We start from the raw sequence: 21,129 nt of genomic DNA, 5'->3' as shown, positions 1-21,129 counted from the left end.
GGGACCCATCTAGGTATTTTTTGATAAAGTAGGGGAATAGGCAGGAAACCGGTCACGAAGTTGGGGGCTATAAGAGGAATACCGTTTTATTTTTTATTTTTATTGTCTAAATAATATGGGATAAATCTTGATGATAAACCGTTTTCACCGATAAATCTTGATGATAATTCAAGAAGTAATTGACATTGTGTTAATATATAAACTTAACTCATTTATTAGTTGAACGGTAATATGTACTATATCTGTGAACCTCTGATTCTCTCTATTGGATATATCAGAATTGAACTCTTTACGTGACCTTAACGGACGCACTCGAGGCGAGGGCATCCAAAAGGTCACTTTGCTTTCTCTTTTCCTTCTTCTTCACATTATTATCTCTATTTATTAATATACTATTTCCTTTGTTGGAAGTCTTTTTCTCTTCCCAAAAGAAATAAAGAAGAAAAAAGAAAAGAATTCGTTTCTCCGTCAAACAATAATAAAAAAGAAGAATTCGCCAGCTAACTCTTTCAAAATTCCCGGCAAACAAAATCAACATTTTCCTAACCGGAATTCTCACCGGAAACCACTAATCATGACGGAGGAGTTCATAAAATCTGTCGAAGACGGATTAAAACTCTCAAAACGGATCTACTTTGGTAAAGATCGATCAATTGCGCCACCAAATCATTTAACAATGGAAAAATCATCATCATCTCAATCTCACATTCCGACGGCGCCAATGGTTTATGCGGTGATATCAAATCCTTCGATTGTTGATAATCCTGATATGGCAAGTTATCAACCTCATGTTCATGGACGTTGTGATCCACCGGCATTGATTCCTCTTCAAATGAATGGAATTGAGATTCAAATCGATTGTTATTTGGATACAGCTTTTGTTACTGTCACCGGATCATGGCGTGTTCATTGTGTTATGGGTAGTCGGAGTTGTGATTGTCGAATTGCAATTCCGATGGGAGGAGGAGATCAGGTATATATCAATCTCAATTTCTTATTCATTAGCTTTTGTTCTGTTTTTAGGTCTTTTATGCTACCTGAATTCTTAAATGTATGTACTAGCATGGATGTTTGTTACCCTAATGATGAGTTCTCTAAACCTAACATGATTTGAAGGAAAATCATTCCTTGAAATTGGAGAAACACAAACCCAAGCTTCTCAAAATTAGTATACAAGTTATACGTTTTCGGTCATATTGCATTGGATTAGAGTGCTAACTAGCAAGGGGAGAGGTGGGTGGTTAAAGTGATTTTTTTTTTGAATAAGTTGATTTAATTGAAAGAGCAAAGAGATTACGAAGAGTCCCGAAGAGGACACAAGACAAAAACAAAAGGCGGTAAAAAAAACAAAGACAAACACGCTCAAGAGACCCCAACAGACCTATCCCTAACGATTACATCATAGCGATAAAAGAGTCCCAGGATATGACCATGTCCGTGAACGAGAATACGTTAGCCCACGGAAACTTTCTGCTCCACAGATAAATGAGAGATTTAGCCGCAAAGCAAATGCTATCCGAGGAAGCCTTCTTGTTGAAAATGAAATCATTTCTGCTCCTCCACACCGACCACACGATGGCGAAGGGGATCATGTCAAGGATGGTTCTCTTGTGCTTACTGCATTTCGATATGTTCCAAGCGAGAATAACATCCGGAATGGATTGAGGGATAACCCACACTACTCCCAAGCTTTGAAAGAACAACGACCAAACCTATTAGAACATAAAGTATGGAAGAGTGGTGAAGGAATGACTAAGATTAGAAAGAAGAAACATTTTAGTTTTTCTAGTTATCAGTACAGGAACGATGATCCTTTTGAATCATTTCCCTCATATCGAAATTCGTCTACCTTTGAGGTTATTTTTTTTAGCTTTATTGGTGTCCTTTGGTAGTTCCTTGCTTTATTGATTTCTCTCACATTGTGGATATAAAATTATACTTATATATATTTCGCTTTGAAAGAACAATGACCAAACCTATTAGAACATAAAGTATGGAAGAGTGGTGAAGGAATGACTAAGATTAGAAAGAAGAAACATTTTAGTTTTTCTAGTTATCAGTACAGGAACGATGATCCTTTTGAATCATTTCCCTCATATCGAAATTCGTCTACCTTTGAGGTTATTTTTTTTAGCTTTATTGGTGTCCTTTGGTAGTTCCTTGCTTTATTGATTTCTCTCACATTGTGGATATAAAATTATTGTTAATTTACTTATATATATTTCTCTTTAGAATCTACATGGTGCTTTTTCGTTCTTCTCAAGAAAATATATATGGTTTGGCTAACAGGGTTCCATTCTAGGTGTTGAGGTTAATGTCGATGGAAAATCATATTCTTCTCAACTGACGGGTGTGGAAGAAAACACGGATGCAGGAAAGACAGCGAAACCCGAAGATGGTGGCTTTCTGAAACCTAACATATTTATGTTGGCAATACCACAGGTAGCATAATGTTGAATCCCGTAGCCTGACTCTTTTTGAGACTGTTTTTGATTTCTTCTGTGTGTCCTCTGAAATATTTCACGTGTTGTACTTTCAAGGTTGATGGAGGTTCGAATCTCTTTGTCAAAGTCGGTTGGTCTCAGAAACTGGTGTTTAATGCTGGTCAGTTCTCTGTCAACGTACCATTTAGCTTTCCAGAATACGTAACTCCTGTGGGAAAGAAAATTTCCAAGAGAGAAAGGATACAATTGAATGTGAATCCTGGTATGGGAGAAGAAATTTTATGCAAGACATCTAGTCATCCTCTAAAGGTAAGTCTCCACAAAGCCTTTTTGGTTACATCTTTAGCTTAAATTTTGTAAACTAATTGATAACTTGCACCAGGAAACAAGACGCCAGGCAGGAAAACTGGGTTTCTTGTACGAAGCAGATGTTCTAACATGGTCAAATACTGAGTTTCATTTTTCTTACGTGGTGAGCCTCAAAATTGTTGGCGTGAACTTCCTGTACTCCTTAGTCCTTGACATATGTAGAGTGCTGCTTGGAATTGTGATAGAAATAGAAACCCTGATGTCCAAATATAGGCATTGGGTTCCTAGAAGCATATTTTGCTTCATTATCGAAATGTTCTTACCTAAGCTTCCTACCCAAATGTTTGCAGGTTTACTCAAATGACATATCTGCGGGGTTACTCTTGCAATCTCCATCCGTCAGTGATTTAGATCAGAGAGAGATGTTCTGCTTCTATCTCCAGCCAGGAAATCACCAGGCTAGAAAGGTGGAGTGTCACAAGTACTATTTTTTTTCTTTTTGTCACAACATAGCCGTCTATAAATTAAGCAGTAAAATTTTGGAAACCTTTCAAGGAAATCAAGTATTTAAAGGTGTCAAATTGTTCAAGTTCCTGAGAAGGTTAAATGATTCCTCCTGCCTCTTTCTACCTGCATTGTCACATGGGGATATACCACCATTAACTGCTTCAAATATAAAACTAAGTTTGTACGATCACCTCTACTTGATATATATGTTTAGAAGTTGGTAAAGTCATTCGCTACTCAGCCTACTCTTGTCATAACTTCTATAAATTATTGGAAATGTCTAGATAACTATTAAACAAAAAAAATTATTTGCAGAAACAATTCCCCGTTTAGTTTTAAATCTTAGTTCATTTCTGTGTTCAGTATCTGGGCTTGTTTGAGTCACATTTTTCTCATTCTATAAATTTCACAGGTGTTCAGAAGGAAAGTGGTGTTCGCCGTTGATACAAGTGAAAGCATGAAAGGGAAGCCCCTTGAGAATGCGAAGATTGCATTATCTGCCGCACTCTGTACCCTCAATCCTGAGGACTCTTTTAACATAATAGCTTTCAATGGAGAGACATACTTATTCTCTTCATCCCTGGTGGAAGCATCAAAGGAGAAGCTTGTAGATGCTGCTCAGTGGATAGGTAGTAACTTAATTGCAGAAGGTGGTACAAACATATTGCAACCCCTAAATCAGGTAGTTGATTTGCTAATAAGCATACCTCCTAGTTTGTTGCTCTCTTGATTTTACGCATTTACAATAGTTGGAGCTGATTAACCTTAATGTACTTTGCATACATGATAAACCCTTCGCATGGTGCAGATGTGCCAAGTAAGTTACCTACAGAAACAGAAATACAAAACTCACAGTATTATCTAGTGGCTCAAACACAAAGAACATGAGAGATTCTAACTGCAGCAATAATTATAAGGAAAAAACTTTCAATTTTGTGGTGACCCCGATAAATATATCTAAAAATACCCCCTGACTTGTAACTTGTGTTAATAAAAATTTCTCATATTTTTGTCAGTGTTGTAAGCATCTTCCCACCCTGTTCCTGTACAGAACTAAATTCTTTTATGACATCGACTCCAATCAAGTTATATTGGTCTCTGACCCCTGATGTTGTTTTTCTTAGGCAGTAGAGATGTTATCTGATACTTCTGATACGATTCCACTCATTTTTCTAATTACGGATGGGAGTGTAGAGGACGAAAGACACATTTGCGATGCTATGAAAAAACAATTGACAAATGAAGGATCCATGTCTCCGCGTATATCCACATTTGGCATAGGTAAGCATTCTGATTTTCATGTTTGCCAGGTAAAAATTTTCTTATACAGAGTTACTACGATAAGCCTTGTATCTATGAGATGTAATTTTATCGCCTCTTTACAATGAATTATTGTAAACGCTCATGCAACTTTTGACTCATACAACATTTTTGTAATGATACTTCCTATAAATCACTTGGAGACATGTTTTACAACTATTTCGAGTTTATGTTTCATATTTTGTATTCAAATCACTTATATTGCGGACAAATTTTCCAGGTACATATTGCAACCATTACTTCTTGAAAATGTTGGCTTTAATTGGCAGGGGCTATCATGATGCGGCTTGCGAAGTAGGTCAGTTATCTTAGCATGTTACAATTCCATATTTTCTAATACTAGCGATAGACTCCGCAAAGTTATGAGTTTAGTTGATCAATAAGACACGACCAATAGTTGCATACATTTAGTTTAAATAATCGATTGAGTTAGTCAACCGAGTTTACTGGATCTGCCTTGCACATTGCATTCGGTCTAGGCTTGTACTTTGAAATTCAAAAATAGGAGACAGTTTACTTTCATTTTTGAAATGTTCAGGGTTACTACATTCTTTTATCTTTTCTCTTTTGTTTCCATCTTTCAATTTATTTGCCAAGTATTATATATTTAGGTATCAAGTTTCGGGTAAGCCGAATGCTATACTTAATTGTTTTTGTACTCTGATATCTCTTTTCGTTAGGACACCGGACACGGCTTTACAGATTATATGAGGTGCCTATGCCAGATACAACAACCTGATTTCTATTCTGTCATGTTTGATCAGCTTTTTTACATTTAGGTCAAACATTGTTAAATTGTAAACAATCGACATTAACATATGGGACTCTTAATTTGGGACGGAGGGAGTATAACGTTTTGAAAGTATACACAAATGTATGTATAAAATTTTAAAATACTCACATGAGTGAATTTGAATATCCTTGCAAATGTCTGTGTTATATGTCCATTTACATTGGAATGATTCACTGCACTTACTATATTGTCCTTACTTGACCAGATTCAGTCGATGTTCGAATGCAAAAACTATTAACCTCAGCTTCTTCAATCATCCTTGCAAATGTAACTATTGACAATCTCGAGCATCTTGATGAACTTGAGGTATGCTTCTCCTGTTCAGTTTCAGAGTCTACTAGGATGATCACTAACTGAGTTCTCGAGGACATATTGCAGGAATTTCTTTGGAATATTTCATACCCTTGCTTTTTTCCGTTTGTGCATATTACAAATATATATAGTCTGCCAACTTTTCTTCTAACCCTTTTCGTGGAAAGATATTAATCGTTCATTACACATAATTGAAATCCTTGTCATTCAGTTCATGGTAATGAATAGAAGTCGTGAAACTCATTTCCTAGGGAAGTCATTCATCTCTAAAAGGTCATTCTAATTGCATTGATATAGAAATGGAGTTGAGATGCATTTATAGTTTACTCGGAGAAAAAATTACTTGCGTAACTAGCATGTATAATAACTACCAAATACCTGTCTAAACCAAAACAACAATGTAATAAAACCAACATTCAGTTACATATTGGGCTTAAAGTAGATGAACCTAACAAACCCAGAACTAATTAAATGTTAAATAGTTCTTTGATTATCAAATTTGGAGCAATGAGTGGCCCTGGTATATTATGGCCGTGTCCTTTCTTCTTGTTCATGCTTGTATTTTGGTAAACTAAAAACAGTTCAAAACTCAAACACTGACTAAGAGATTTTCATAAGAATAGATGTATTATATAGGATACCGAATAAGTAAACTTATATTTCCAGTCATTTGATTTCATATGTTTCTAATAGTTGTCTGTATTTCTCATTACAGGTTATTCCGTTCCAAATTCCAGACCTTTTGTCTAGCAATCCATTAATTGTGTCGGGCAGATACCAAGGAAAATTCCCCGAAATGGTTACAGCTAGAGGTGTTTTGGCAGATTTTAGTGATTATACTATAGACTTGAAGGTGCAAAAGGCGAAGGATATTCCTATTGACAGGGTAAAGTTTCAACATTACTACCTATGCGCTTATTTTTGTATGAGAAGATTACTGTGGTCATATTCTTTGTTACACTTACTGTCGTCTTCGTTAGCAGGTACTTGCCAAAAAGCAGATTGAGGTACTCACTGCTCAAGCATGGTTGACACAGGATAAACTGCTCGAGGAGAAGGTTGTCACTCAATATTCTTACATTTTGTTCAATTAGAAAACTACCTCGACCTTACCACTAAAACGTTTTTGATATTGATTTCTGATTGTAGAACCTAAGAAAAGTTAGAAAGGAAGATTAGATAAGAGTGGTGGCAGAAGACTCTTTCCTACTCTGCCCCGTTCAACTAATCCCGTGGGCGATCATACATTTAGACATACTATATATGAAATCTCTAAAATAGGGATTCCTATATTCTGATAATTGCTGTGATAACATGTCCTGGAGACCTTTTTCTGATCTTCTGTGTTCATTTTTTTTATCGCAGGCTGCGAAGTTAAGCATCCAAAATGGGATTATATCTGAATACACCCGAATGATTGTAGTTGAAACAGATCGAGGGGCGAAAGGCTCAGAGTCAAATGGTAAAGAAAAGGTACGCATTTGAGTCACCCTCCTAGACCATCCTAAAATAGCCAGACTGTTCTAAAACTTGTCGAATGGATTTATTTTTTGAGAGCTTGTGTTTTGCATTATCAGTCTGGCGAGGGCTGGCTAGTAGGACAGTTTCAGGCTAGGCCTGCTTCATATTAACCATCCCCTTGAAAATATTCTTCATATCAACAGGTACTCTTGAACAAGAAGAAGATGGTAGATTCACGAATAGTAGTGTTGGTGCTAGAAAGCTTAGGAATTGGATTTGGTAACGTGGTGGCGACAGAAGAAAACAGAGCACCGGGATTTGGAGAAGCTGACGAGTCACAAGGAAACGCGGGAGATGCATTGGCGAATGCAGCTTCAAACTGCTGTAGTAATCTAGGAGATTTTTGCTGTTGTGTGAGCTGCATTAGGGCTTGTTCTGGAATGAATGACCAGTGTGCTATTGTTCTTACACAGCTTTGTGCTGCCTTGGCATGCTTAGGCTGCCTCAGTTGTTGTTCAGACGATTCATGATTGTAATCATCGTCCCATCCATTGTTTCGTCCAACGTTCGAGTCCATAAGCTTATTTATTGTGTATACTCTGACTTGTATCATATATTTTCATCTCCGAGGTTCTAACTATTTCTTCAACTTATCGTGTTAATATGTCGATTTAACAACTGATCTTGTTGATACGTCGATCTAATAGTTGAATTACACAAATTGAATACCTTTTCGACAGGAATCATGACAATGTAATTTGTCTACTTTCTTTATTGACTTTACATCTCTCTTTCTTCTCTCTGAGTGCTCGTCTGTTCATAAACCAGACTCAGCAGAATTTCGTAATTGATAATTCTTCAATCTAATTAGAGTGGAACTTGTTGTACAGTAAAGGATCATGATAGTGAACATTAATGAAACACTGTTTCTCTCATCTATAAGCATCATCATGAGTCCAATTTACTGTCTCCTCCGACGTTACGATCGTGGACCCATTTCTTTTTATGCTTTCCTCGGCATGTTCAACTTCTAACTTTGGTCTTTCATTATTATCAGAGTCCACCGTGACGTGATGAAACGTCTCTTGTATTTTCATCACTCCCTTACCCACTGGCTCCATTGCTTGGTGAATAGTCAATACCACATCCTTGACAACCTATTCAACATACAAACTAAGCCAGTGATGGAAATGCATTGTAGGGAGACAGACAGATGGACGGACGAACGGACAGAGAGAGAGAGATCTTACATGTTCACCACCTCCAAGAACAATGTCCTGAACACTCTCGGTTACGCTTGTTCCAGGAGCTTCTGCTCGAGTTTCCATCTGTTCAACAACTGCTGTCTTTTCATCATCCTTTAGCTTCATTTTTGTTTTGGTTTCAGACACAATGACTTTTCCTTGCTCAGAGGCTGTGAGAAAATAATACGGTTTAACTGAAAATACATAAACGTGAGCTACCGCTGCAACAGCCATCTGTTCAAACAACAAAAACAATTCCCAACTCAAAAAAGATGAAACTAGTCCATGTCAATTAAACGTGGCTCGCCTAGATGATCACTTAGAAGTCAAGTTCGAAAGGACATTTTTCTCCCTCTTTCTAGTTAGTTTGACACGAAAGCTATATTTGGAGTTCCCTAGATATCTAGTTTTCAGTCATTAAGTAACAACTGACATCGAGTTCTCTAATAGAAACAACTTACTTCAATGCAGATGAGAAAATCTTGCAGTCCATTTTCGAATTTCCCCTCCTTGGGTAAAACACCAACCGAACACAATATTGCGATACCCATACCTTGCCACCATGTCGCAAATACGATTGCTTTAAAGCTAATGAACTTTGCTAGTGGTCTTATCGCTTGTAGCCTCTCGTGAGTCATATTGTAGAATTTCACAAGACAAAACAAAGCCCACATCTGACTGAAGTTCAATATCGCCGCAATGTATGGGTACCTGCAAGACGCAACCGAATGTCCAAAAGATAGGAGTGTCAATTTCTTGTTTCCAATACGGCAAACCATATACTAGAAAGGAGCATAGATGTTCAATATAGGTTACGCATGATACGTACCCGTAGTACCATTTGAATTCGCCATCTCCGTAAACACCAAAAAGGTCTAACAACAACGCCAGTAAGGAACAAACTGTCTTCAGAATCATCTAAGGAATTTCATGATATTAGAAATGCAACAGGATGAGCAAAAAAGCATATGTATATGAGTAAGGAATACTTCCCCGACTTACATATTGTACAATACCAAATTTTACTATTGTATATAGGTGTTCTCCTAGAACACATGGTCGAACGAAAAAGTTTCTGAATGATCTTCGGTTTTGTAAGGCCCGAGTTTTACCATCTCCTTCTAGCAATGGATCAGTAAGATGTTTCCTTGATTCACGCTCGAGTTGCTCTACAACTCTTCTTTCGCCACCTAATAACAAAAGTTACATCAAATGACTTGACTACTTCAAAAGAAACACAAATTTGTAGATCGAATAAGGTTATTGTCGAAGAAATTTAGTATGAAGGATAAAATATTTAAAGCTCACCTAGGCAAGCCACCAAGTAGCTTCCGAAAGAATATAAGGCAAATGCTTCATAACAATTCCTTAAAATGTCACAAGCAACAGACAGTTTCGAATTCCACAGTGATATTATCTGGAAGTGAACCAGAACGTCTCAATATTCTAACTTAAAATGAACGTAAACCAGGTGATGCTAAAAAATAAGATATTCATGGTTAGCGAAATTGAGCTGAAACCCATTTTTTTGTTGGTCTTGGTTAAAAAGACACACCATGTGCGAACTCGTGCAAAACCTAGTAGGAGTATATCTGTGCAAACCGAACATGGGGAGTTTTCAGCAATTTTCCCGTAAATATATGAGCTAGCTAGTGGCAATTCTAACGCATGTCATGGTTCATGGATGCATAAGCCAATGTTTTGCGAGAAGTCTGAAGACAGAACAATATATACTTACAGATTCACAAGCATAGAAAGGAACCATGAAAACAACAGAAACTATCCACTTTTGTTCCTGAAATTCATCGAAAAATATGTCATTTGTTAGGGATTAATCCATAAAATAGTCCTACTATATATAAGTGGTAGGAAACTGACCTCAGGATTAGTGTATGATCTAAGATGTTGTAGAATTAGAAAGATAGAGAGGGATAATGCGATAAGTACACATATTCCTCCGATGATGAGTGCTGGAACGTGAAGATTACTATACGAAGATCCCCGAAAGTTTGTAACTGAACTCGAAGCGATTTTATATTCGACGATCAAAAACCTGCAGTTTTAGAATGAAATTTGAATATTTATTGTTTTACATCACACATAAATCATTCTGTGAAAACAACAACGATAAATACTAAAAATTAAAACTAAAACACACGTCGTTTTTTCCTTCTTAAATTTTCAAGAATTTGAAGAAATGTTCATGGCCTAAGTGTCTATATATGTGTAAGAATTATATATTGGCACCCAATTTCTCAGTCACGCCACGTATCAACAAATATGTAGCAAACACCATTTGTGAGTATCTGTTGTTTTAACTCATATCCTCTTTCGGGAAAATATAGAAAGGTAGACATTAGTTCATATAGTTGTTATCAAGAATAGCTTAAAACTACGAATATTTTAGAGCTTTATTGCTAAGATTATGTCATAATCATATTGTGTGGCGTGTTAGAGGCCACTGGGCCAAACTCTCCTTGCAAACCAGCTTGCAAGGAAAGGACTGACGAAGGTGTTATATTTCACAAATTCTAATGTCCGGGCAATGTGGGATAATGTTGATACTTGTCAACGCCAAGGCTAGAGTCACTTGACGTTCCTCTTCCACGCAGGACTAAGGTTACAAAATCCTGACCTATCCGTAAAACACTGATTCTATACCATGTTAGAGTTCATTGGGCCTAGCTCTCTTGCTTCATCCATGTGGGACTAAGGTTACAAAATCTTGACCTAATCCCTAAAATACTCATTCTGTTACCACTTTAGAGCCCATTGGGCCTAGCTCTCCATGAAAACTCGCTCCACTTGCCACTCGGTGTTCCTCTTCCACGCTAGACTAAGGTACAAAATTCCGACCTGTCCCTGAAACACTAATTCTGATACCATGTTAGAGCCCATAGGGCCAAGCTCTCTATGAAAACTTGATTGGTGCAGCGAAATAATTCCCAAAACTTATACACTTAGACAAATTTTAATGTTCGGGCGACGTGGGATAATTTTTTTTTTTTTGTAAGAATTCGACTACGATCTACGTTAATCATTACAAGCCATTGATACATCATGAAGATGCGATAAGCACGATAACCGCCTAATTCAAACCATGAATGAAAGAGGCCTAAAGCCAGACAATATGAAACAGGCCCAGTGCCCGACAAATTATTATATTATTTACTTAATATAACCTAAATTATATGGGATAAATTTGATGGCAAATTGCTTCCACGGAAACTCCATCTCACGACCTCATATGGGATAATTCTAATACCATGACCCTACTAGAAAAATAATCTAATTTGATAGGGCATCAAATCAACCTTGAGAAATCATTCCTAAATTTTACTAAACCTAGATCTCTAACAGTTTTACAAGAGATCAGATATATAAAAAAAAAAAATTATGTGTTTTATAATAAAATTGTGTGTTATAGAATAGAGAGAGAGATAAAGCTCTGACCTCCGAGAGAATCCGCCATCAGTAAATATTTCCAAGTTCATCTTTCCTTCAACTTGTATCTGAAAACTGAAAAATGGGAGTAATTGATTCAAAATTGGGGAAAAAAAGAAAAGGAGAGTGAATAATAATTAGCCCTTTGAGATCAAGAAGAACTTGATTCGGTTGGAACTCTACGTGGCGTCTTAAACCTAAGAAGAACTCTCTGAAAAATCATAACCGTTTTTTCTGTTAATCAAGGGGCAATTTCGTCATTGTAAAATTAGGACTGAGAAGCGGTTAGCCATTTGGGTTTGGCAGATGGCAAACCAATTAATTTGGCCAAACACCCGTTGACCCAAGTGTTCCAGTTCGAGCCTGAGAGCGAGACCTTTAAATCCTTATATATTAAAACAACTCAGTCGGTTATGTGAGGTATAAGTCTGGCCGTTCATTTTTGTTGGGATTTTAACAGAGATCACATCTGACGGATGATATAAAATTTTGTGTCTATAAAAGTTGAAGTGATTCAGTTTGCGGCCCAGGATAAATGGGTCGGGTCAAGTTGGTTGGTTCATTTTAGTATATAAAAAACAATTCGAAAACTTTCAGAGTTCATTTTCGTACGGAAAGCTTTTAAGTTCACCAATAAATCACTCTCATCGTCTCCAAACTCATCCTCCTCACTTTTTCTAAAATCAATCAACACACTCTTCTTCACTTGTGTTGTGGACTATTGCGTCTCTACTCTCTGTTAAGATAATGCAAAGGAAGAAAATTAAACCACAAACAAGGACAACTTGCAATTAATATAAGTTAGGAGATAATTCGTCAACTAAAATATTAACTTAGCTCCACACATCTAGTACTGATCATACTCTAGGCAAACTAACTCGTTGTGCACAAAGTTCATCCGTCGTGGTCGAAAGGACTCATTCAAACTAATTTACATACAAAAAAAATAATTTGATATGTTTGCCTGATTTAACTTCACAACAATTGTAAGTAGAAGTCTTGGTGTCTAGCTAGCATTGAAATTTCTACCTAAAGAAGAAGACACAAAATACAATTTTAAAACGTTTATTGTGAATAGTCTATACGACTTCAATAAACAACTGAAAGAATTAGAATCTAGCTCAATGTACACCTAGATGTAAATTTTCCAAAAAAACTAACTAAAAGATAGAGACGACGGCGTGTATCGATTCCAAAATTCATAAGGGTAACCACTAAGCTACATAATTGATTGGGCACAGTTAATGTTCACTATTTTATTAGAAGTTGCAAGTCGTACGCCTTTTGATTCTTACCGGACATATTACATAACATTTTTTTTCATAAAGAGTTCAAACTTCCATATTTTTTTCTTCTTATTAAGTTAACTCTTTTAAGTTGTTCGAGGGGGAAACTACACGAGCTAAGCCCCTTTGAACACGCCTGGCCTAGTGATGTACTAGCATTGACATTTCTACACAAAAAAGGCACAAGAAATCCAATCAAACAGGAAGAAAAAGCATCCGTCATTGTCATGACTTACAATGTCATAGCTTCGGTCAATGTCATACCCTCTAAGGGCCATACAAGTTACCGTATAGTTCATTATTTATATGGATAATAACCCAAGTCCAATAAATCATATATTCCACCTCCACTATGAATCAAGTTCGGAATTTCCCGGATTTTGGAGTTATTGACAAATCAAACCTATTGAGATGGCCGATGAAGAATCAAACTTAACAAAGTAGAAAAGTCTGAAGAGAAAAGTCTTTGACTAATTTTATTGTCACAATCTTCGCAAGTTTAAATGGACCCATACTTATTTGTTACTCTCTTTGTGGCCATAACATCTTAAGACATTACGCCCCATGAAGAATTGAGTGGTTGTACAAAAAGTCGAGTCTTGAGACTGATTACCGATTGAAGGTCTTGTTGACTCGAAAATTGACAATTCAGCTGAAAAATTGACACGAAAAAGCTTTAGATTTTGTGTGTGTTTATATTGACAATTCTGTTTGAAAACAGAGTTAATTTCTGGTTTTGATTTCAGTACGTAATAATGGAGTCGAGATCAATTTCTCTAATGTTCTTTCTTGCTGCATTATTGTTATTTGGACCAAGTTACAACAAGTTCAGTTTTGGTTTTGTTTGTAAGGAAAGGGAGAGACAAGCTCTGATGTCCTTCAGAGAAGATTTAAAATCTCAAGATGATTCGATCCTTGATGACATTCGACATATTCTATTTAAGAAGAATATATTAACTACTTGGCATGGTAAAGAATGTTGCAATTGGACAGGAGTGTTTTGCAATCTAGAAACGGGAAATGTTGTTGAACTTCATCTCCAAGACTTATCACTAGGTGGTACCTTAAATCCTTCTCTACTTGAATTAAAACATTTATATCATTTGAACTTAAGTCTGAATGGTTTTGATGGTACCCAGATACCTTCTTTCTTGGGCTCCCTTTATAATTTGAGTTATCTCGATCTTCACAGAGCTGGTTTTGATGGGAAAATTCCTCGGGAAATTGGAAACTTATCGAATCTTCATTTTCTTGATATTAGTGGCAACTACCAGCTAGATGTTAGTGATCTTCAATGGCTCTCTCATCTTTCTTCTCTCCAACATCTTGACATGAGTAACCTGGACCTCAGCACGGTAAGTGATAAGTGGCTACATGTGATTAACATGCTCCCATCTTTAGTCGAGTTATGTTTTGTTTCATGTGAACTAGATTCATTCATAGTATCAACTCTTCCACACATAAACTTTACATCTCTTTCGATTCTCAATCTTTCTCGTAACAGAATTAATTCTTCATTATTACCTTCATGGTTATATAATCTTACTAGACTTGAAGAACTTGATCTAAGTGATAATAATTTCCACGGAACGATTTCGAAAGACATGGGTAATTTGACTTCAATCAAGAGCCTCGATTTAAGCTGGAATTATGAGCTTGAAGGGGAGATACCAAATACCTTGGGAAATCTATGCAACTTGAAGTCGTTGGATTTATCAATGAACAAACTTTCTGGCCCTTTGCCTGAGCAATTGGGAAAATTACAGAATCTTGAATACCTCTCTCTTGAGTTTAACTCATTTTCAGGTTCAATTCCCTCGTCATTAGGAAGATTGTCATTATTAAGGGATTTACAACTTGAATATAATAAATTGAATGGATCATTGCCGGAAACAATATGGCATCTCTCAAATTTAAAAACATTAGTAGTCTCTGGTAATGACTTAGACGGCCTTGTAAATGAAGTTCACTTCGCCAATCTCCGAAGACTAAAAGAGTTAGAAATTGATTCAATTGATTTGAATATGAGCTCTACTTGGAAACCTCCTTTTCAACTTGAACGATTATCATTTAGAAATTGTCACATAGGATCTCGATTTCCCCAATGGTTAAAAACACAAAACAATTTAACATATGTTGATTTATCCAACACAAGAATTTCAGGCACAGTTCCTACTTGGTTTTGGGGCATGTCTTATCAAATGGAATATTTAAATCTAGGCCAAAATCGACTCACAGGAGAACTGCCAAAGTTATTGAAACCAAATTCTAATCCTCCCTTGTTGCGTATTAACTTGAGTTCCAACCATTTTAATGGCCCACTACCTTGTGTATCTGGTGTTTCACTATTAGATCTTTCTCACAACTCCTTATCTGGTCCTATTTCCTCGTTATGTCATCCAAATATTGGCGAAATGGATAGACTAGAACATCTTGATCTCTCAAACAATGCTCTTTTTGGAGAGATTCCAGAATGTTTGTTTTACTCATCGTATTTGTCATTGCTAAAGTTGGGAAATAATAAGTTAAGTGGAAAAATTCCAAGCTCTATTGGTTCTTTAGTTCGATTACAATCATTGCGTTTGGGTAATAATTCTCTATCAGGTGAACTACCTAAGTCATTGCGAAGCTGTACTAGCTTAAAAATGATTGATCTTGGTGAGAATAAATTCAGTGGAAGCATATCAACATGGCTGAGAGCAACTAAAACCCTTAGAGTTCTTAGGTTGCGTCAAAATATGTTCAGTGGTGATCTTCCAGAAGCACTTTGTGACCTTACTTCACTACAAGTATTGGATATCGCTCATAACAACTTATCAGGACTAATTCCAAGATGTTTCAGCAATTTAAGTGCCATGGCTACGAATCAAAATCTGGAGGTCTATATTTATACCAGCAGTGTACAGATTTATTACGAAACCGTTTCACTTGTGACAAAAGGTAGGCAATATGAGTATAGTTACCGTCTTACGGTTCTTACAACCATGGACCTTTCTGTTAACAGCTTATCTGGGGAGATTCCTCAAGGTCTAGCAAAACTTCATGACTTACGATCCTTGAATTTATCCGACAATCATCTTACAGGAAAGATCCCTGATAAAATAGGCGAGATGAGCATGTTGGAATCTCTTGATTTCTCAAGCAACAAACTTTCAGGTGTGATCCCTCAAAGCATGATAGATTTGTTTTTTTTGTGTTACTTGAACTTGTCACATAATAACTTGTCAGGGAAAATTCCTTCTAGTACACAATTACAAACCTTCACTGAACTGAGTTATGTTGGCAACCCTGAACTTTGTGGTGTTCCACTCAAGAGCTGCTATGGTGATGAACAAGCTCAACCGCCCGGATATGATGGGCGAAAACAAGATGATAATGGTGATGATGAGGATGATTGGCTTGAGATGAAGTGGTTTTATATTAGTGCGGGACTGGGATTTGTAACAGGTTTTTGGGGTTTCTGTGGGGTGTTATTATGGAAACAATCTTGGAGACATGCTTATTTTGGATTTATTACTTCTATGACACAAAAGCTCTTCAAGTTTTGTGGGTGGTAGTTTGGAATTATGTATCCACATGGTAAGAATGTTTCGAATAACAGATCAATGATCTTAATTTGAATGAGACTTCGGTTCTTAATGTTGTGATGGTTTCTATTGTTTTTATGTAATCTCATTAGTTTTGGTACGATAAGTCGTTTGTAAGCGGCTCATCTAAGGTATGGTGGTATTAAGTAAAAATTAAAATTTATGCATCAAGTAAAAAAAATAAACTTTAAACTTTCCAATTCTACTATTTTTGTCTTCTTTATTCTTTATGGTCAGCGCTTTGGGGAAAGCAAAATAGTTTCCGGGGTGTGAAGACTTGGTCAAAAATTGATCAATTTTGTTTGACAATTTTATTTTGTAAGTGTTAGAGGGAAAAATAAAAAACCCCCCACCTCACCTCTCTCTCTCTTCTCAGATTAGGTCGCCGACCGAAAAATTTTCTGGGCGGCGACCATGAAAAAAAATTAATTCACTCACTCTCTCTCTCTCTCTAGAAACTCCGGCGAAGGGAAAATTTTTTTTTTGGGTTATTTTGCGAAAGGGGCGTAGATAAGTACCGGGTTTTGCGAAAGGGACATGACTATTTGTTATTTTGCGAAGGGGTCGTGAACTAACATTGACCGTTAAATAAATGTTAAATTTAACATCACATTACATGAATAGTTAACATTATTCATCTTCTTCTTTGTTTTCTTTCTTCCACCTTCGATTTTCATCGGAAATTGAAAGAGGTGTTGTCGCTTGAGTTTTACAAAGAGATTGTGCCGACAAGAGAAGAGCTTAGGGTTTTTTTTGTCAGTTTTTTGGTCTTTTTTTTTAATTCTTTTTTTTTTTACGAATCCTCATCACACTTGTTAAATTCCTTTTACTTTCTAACTCTTTAAATTGAGTAGACAAAATAAAGTTTAGATTTATATTCATGTGCTTTTAGATTTTTTTTTTTTCTCTTGTTTATGCCGGAGTTGAAATTTTGCATCCTTTTTTATATGGGTCCGTGGGTATATAGACCAAAATAATATTCAAAAAAGGTTTATGATCCAATCTTCCCAAAACATGGATATTTAGTCCTTTTACATTATGGACATAATAACCCATTCTTTATGAGAGGACTACCGTCCATGTCCCTCCTACAAAAATCGCGGGATTTTTAATTTTCCAGGGTGAATTTGGAATGTTTCTAATGTGGGTGTGATTTAGGGGATTTAAAGCAACTAACGTATAAATCCGAAATTGATTTTTCTCTATCTTCTAACCGTTTTGGAAAGCAAAGATCTATTTCCAAATCAATTCAAAACAAAAATCGTAACCAAATCAATTTTCTCTCTATTTACAGATTTGGAAACCAAATCAATTTTCTCTCTCTTACTATGTAAATCTTTTTCGATTTAAATCAATTTTCTCTCACTTAACTTTCAGATTTGGAAATAGTATATTTTCTAGGATCAATTTAGGGGGTTAATATACAAAACATATATATCATTGTCTCTCACTTAACTTTCAGTTTTGGAAATAGTATATTTTTCTGGGAACATTAAAGCAACATATGTTTTCGTTTTTACTCATACATAAATACACATAGAATACAAATTATGAAACAAATACGTAAATTATGTATTATTTATGACGAGGAAACCATCATTTGTCAAGTATACAACATAATTTATCAAATGTATGTGGGTCTTGTTCAATAAATTACACATAAATTCTTTTAGATTACACATAATTTTTTTTACATTACACATCCTTTACATTATGTTACAAAAAAAAAAGTACAAAATCTTCTTTGGTTCAAAAATGGTGCCCATCCATGTACTCTCCATTAGTTTCGTTGACTCACTTTGATTTGATGATTCTCTTTGAAATTTCATCTGGTATATCAAATCTACACACATAAATACACATACATTACAGAAAAAAAATCATATATTGTATTATAAACTACATGTACAGTTTCGTAAATTATATATAATGTTTGTCAAATTTTGACAACATTTGGAGGTTTTGAGTAGTTTGGTAAACTTATCAAGGCTACTATTTTTGGTGAAAAGTACACGTAATGGTAAATAAATAATACACAATTTATGTGCACTTATACGTAAATTATATACATAATGGTAAGAACATGAAGATATACGTAAATTATATATACTTTATTGCAAAGTACACGAGATTTGATAGTAAAGCGAAGTATTTCTACTAATGAAATGAGTACTGTTTTGGTGTTAAAGCACGGGTAATGTTCTATAAATTACCCATAAGTTACTATAAATTGTGGTAATTTACGATAAAGTACATGTACTGTAAATTCTGTTATGAGTAACCGTACGAAAGAACAAATGTTTCATAAATCCGTACGGATTGAAAACCAGATCTAAAGAAAAAAAATGAGAATATCATTAAGCTTAAACTACAAATCTAAAGATATCTGCTATGATGATTGATTGCAATAATGTCAAACTCGAGTTGAAGGATTAAACATTAAGATCAAAAACATAAATGAAATTTTAAGAGAGAGAAAGAAAATAAACATCAAACATTCGATTGATGATTGATAATCTGATCTCATGAAATATCAGAAACAACAAAAGATTAAACATAGATCTAAAGAAATATGATATTATCACTGGATGCAAACATAACATACTAACTTTGAAGGAATCATTGAATAAAGAATAAACATAAAGATCTTAAACAGTTATGAAAATTTTAGGGTTTTAGTTATGAATCATTGAATAAGGAATAAACATAAAGATCTTAAACAGTTATGAAAATTTTAGAGAGAGAAAATAAACATCATACATTCGAAGTTAATGAATTAGTAAACAGATCTTATAGATATGTATCATAAATCTGATACGTTTTATAATTGAGCGAAATAATTAGGGTTTTAGTTATAAGAAGAAGTACTAGATATTAACAATGGTGTTTATAAAGATTTCGAAAGTACTAAACCTGGTAAATGATGAATTTGGACAGCAATATAATGTAGAAGAAGAAGATTTTCTGAGTTTAATGGAGGTTTGTCAACTAAATCGGTTTTAGAGAGATCAAATAAAGAGTTTCCGTTACTGAAAATAATGAAGATATCCTTACTTTGAATAGAAACATGATTGGAGAGAAATATGAGAGATAATAATGAAGATATCCTTACTTTGAATAGAAACATGATTGGAGAGAAATATGGGAGATAAATATAGACAAAGATATGCATAGATTTCGAAGATAAATCAGTTATAAAATATGGAAAGGTTAGATTAGGGATTATGAAATAATATTTATTCTAGAGATTTGTGTTTTCTCTCTAGATGAGACCAAATGGACTAGATATCCATTTATATTATTTTTTTGGTTTTAAAACCCTTTATAGGATTAGAGAGGATTATATCTACTATTAGGACCCGTTTTTTGGATTATAAGAATTCTTTTTATATTTCACATAAATATATTTTGATTATATCATTTATTCATCATGTATTAGATTATGAAATTCATTATTTAAATGTGTAATGCTAGAAAATCTAGAAAAATAATGTTTTTGAAGATGGATGTCTTATTTTTCACCTTTGCGAATTTAGTGTCAAAATCGAATAAATTTCTTAAATGTAACAATATATTTTTTAAGTAATGGAATTAGATTAACATTGTTAGAATTTAACTGGTCAACACTAGTCCACGACCCTTTTGCAAAAAAATAAAAGGTCATGCCCCTTTCGCAAAATCCGGTACTTATGTATGACCCTTTCGCAAAATAACCCTTTTTTTTCATGGTCGGAGAAGAGAGTGAGGTGGGGTGGAGAGAGAGTAAGGTGAGGTGGAGAGAGAGTGAGGTGAGGTGGAGGGAGGTGAGGTGCAGGGTTTTTTTAATCTGAACCATATTCCGCCTAAAATATATTTCTCCGGAAACTTTTCAAAATTTTGCATATTCCCTTTAAAATTTCACACCCCGGAAACTGTTTAGCTTTCCCCAAAGCGCTGGCCTTCTTTATATACACAGGGATATCATTATGCACACGAAGCAAAACAATATAGCAAAATTCTTAAGTTTACCAAGATCAAGACTGAATACGCCCTCAGTCGGGGTCACCTACTATTCAACTAGGAAGAACCAGTCGGCCTTTGTTAGTGTGTAAGCAGGTGACGTCTTATCAAATGTTTGACTACTACAATATACACCTGGATTCACGTAATACTCGGTAAGAGATTTCGTTATTCTCCCTTTGTCATCATCGTCCATCGGGCTAGCTTGTGATCTCAATACGCATCACATAATGAATCTCACCCAAACAATGATACACTTAGAATATGTCATGATTTACCCTGACGACTATAAGAGCATCGTCGTGTAACAGAGTCATGTACCCACAACGATATAATTATCTCATCTTGAGGCGCGTCCTACTTCCGGGCAGATCTAACGTTCTCTCGCAAGGTAATTCATTAACCATTCGAAGCATACCCAAA

General features: G+C 35.4%; 3 protein-coding genes across 3 annotated transcripts; 2 read left to right on the top strand and 1 right to left on the bottom strand.

Moving 5' to 3' along the window:
* The first annotated feature begins 225 nt into the window (after positions 1–225).
* LOC147560104 (uncharacterized) lies at positions 226–7,795 on the top strand. Its single transcript, XM_086662175.1, has 13 exons — positions 226–973; positions 2,290–2,442; positions 2,541–2,753; positions 2,827–2,916; positions 3,104–3,220; positions 3,673–3,942; positions 4,385–4,541; positions 4,801–4,878; positions 5,579–5,679; positions 6,401–6,571; positions 6,669–6,743; positions 7,051–7,158; positions 7,350–7,795. Exons 1-13 carry the CDS (start codon positions 575–577, stop codon positions 7,674–7,676), a joined length of 2,259 nt encoding a protein of 752 aa, XP_086518301.1. The 5' UTR covers positions 226–574; the 3' UTR covers positions 7,677–7,795.
* On the bottom strand, positions 6,069–12,053 carry LOC147560103 (protein LAZ1 homolog 2-like). Its single transcript, XM_086662176.1, has 9 exons — positions 11,844–12,053; positions 10,269–10,443; positions 10,129–10,185; positions 9,699–9,807; positions 9,393–9,580; positions 9,220–9,308; positions 8,852–9,101; positions 8,397–8,624; positions 6,069–8,303 (listed from the first exon to the last, which is right to left on the bottom strand). The coding sequence occupies exons 1-9, from the start codon at positions 11,882–11,884 to the stop codon at positions 8,079–8,081; spliced, it is 1,362 nt and encodes a 453-aa protein (XP_086518302.1). The 5' UTR covers positions 11,885–12,053; the 3' UTR covers positions 6,069–8,078.
* Positions 12,054–14,724: 2,671 nt separating this feature from the next.
* LOC147560102 (receptor-like protein EIX2) lies at positions 14,725–16,677 on the top strand. Its single transcript, XM_086659244.1, has one exon. It carries the CDS (start codon positions 14,725–14,727, stop codon positions 16,675–16,677), a length of 1,953 nt encoding a protein of 650 aa, XP_086515370.1.
* Positions 16,678–21,129: the final 4,452 nt, after the last annotated feature.

The sequence above is a fragment of the Eschscholzia californica genome, unplaced genomic scaffold, assembly GCF_041429995.1.
Source record: "Eschscholzia californica isolate CP2 unplaced genomic scaffold, dmEscCali1.0.p SCAF_2, whole genome shotgun sequence".
NCBI lineage: Eukaryota > Viridiplantae > Streptophyta > Magnoliopsida > Ranunculales > Papaveraceae > Eschscholzia > Eschscholzia californica.
The sequence above is the reverse complement of the archived record's forward strand: the minus strand, read 5'-3'. Positions and strand labels throughout refer to the sequence as shown.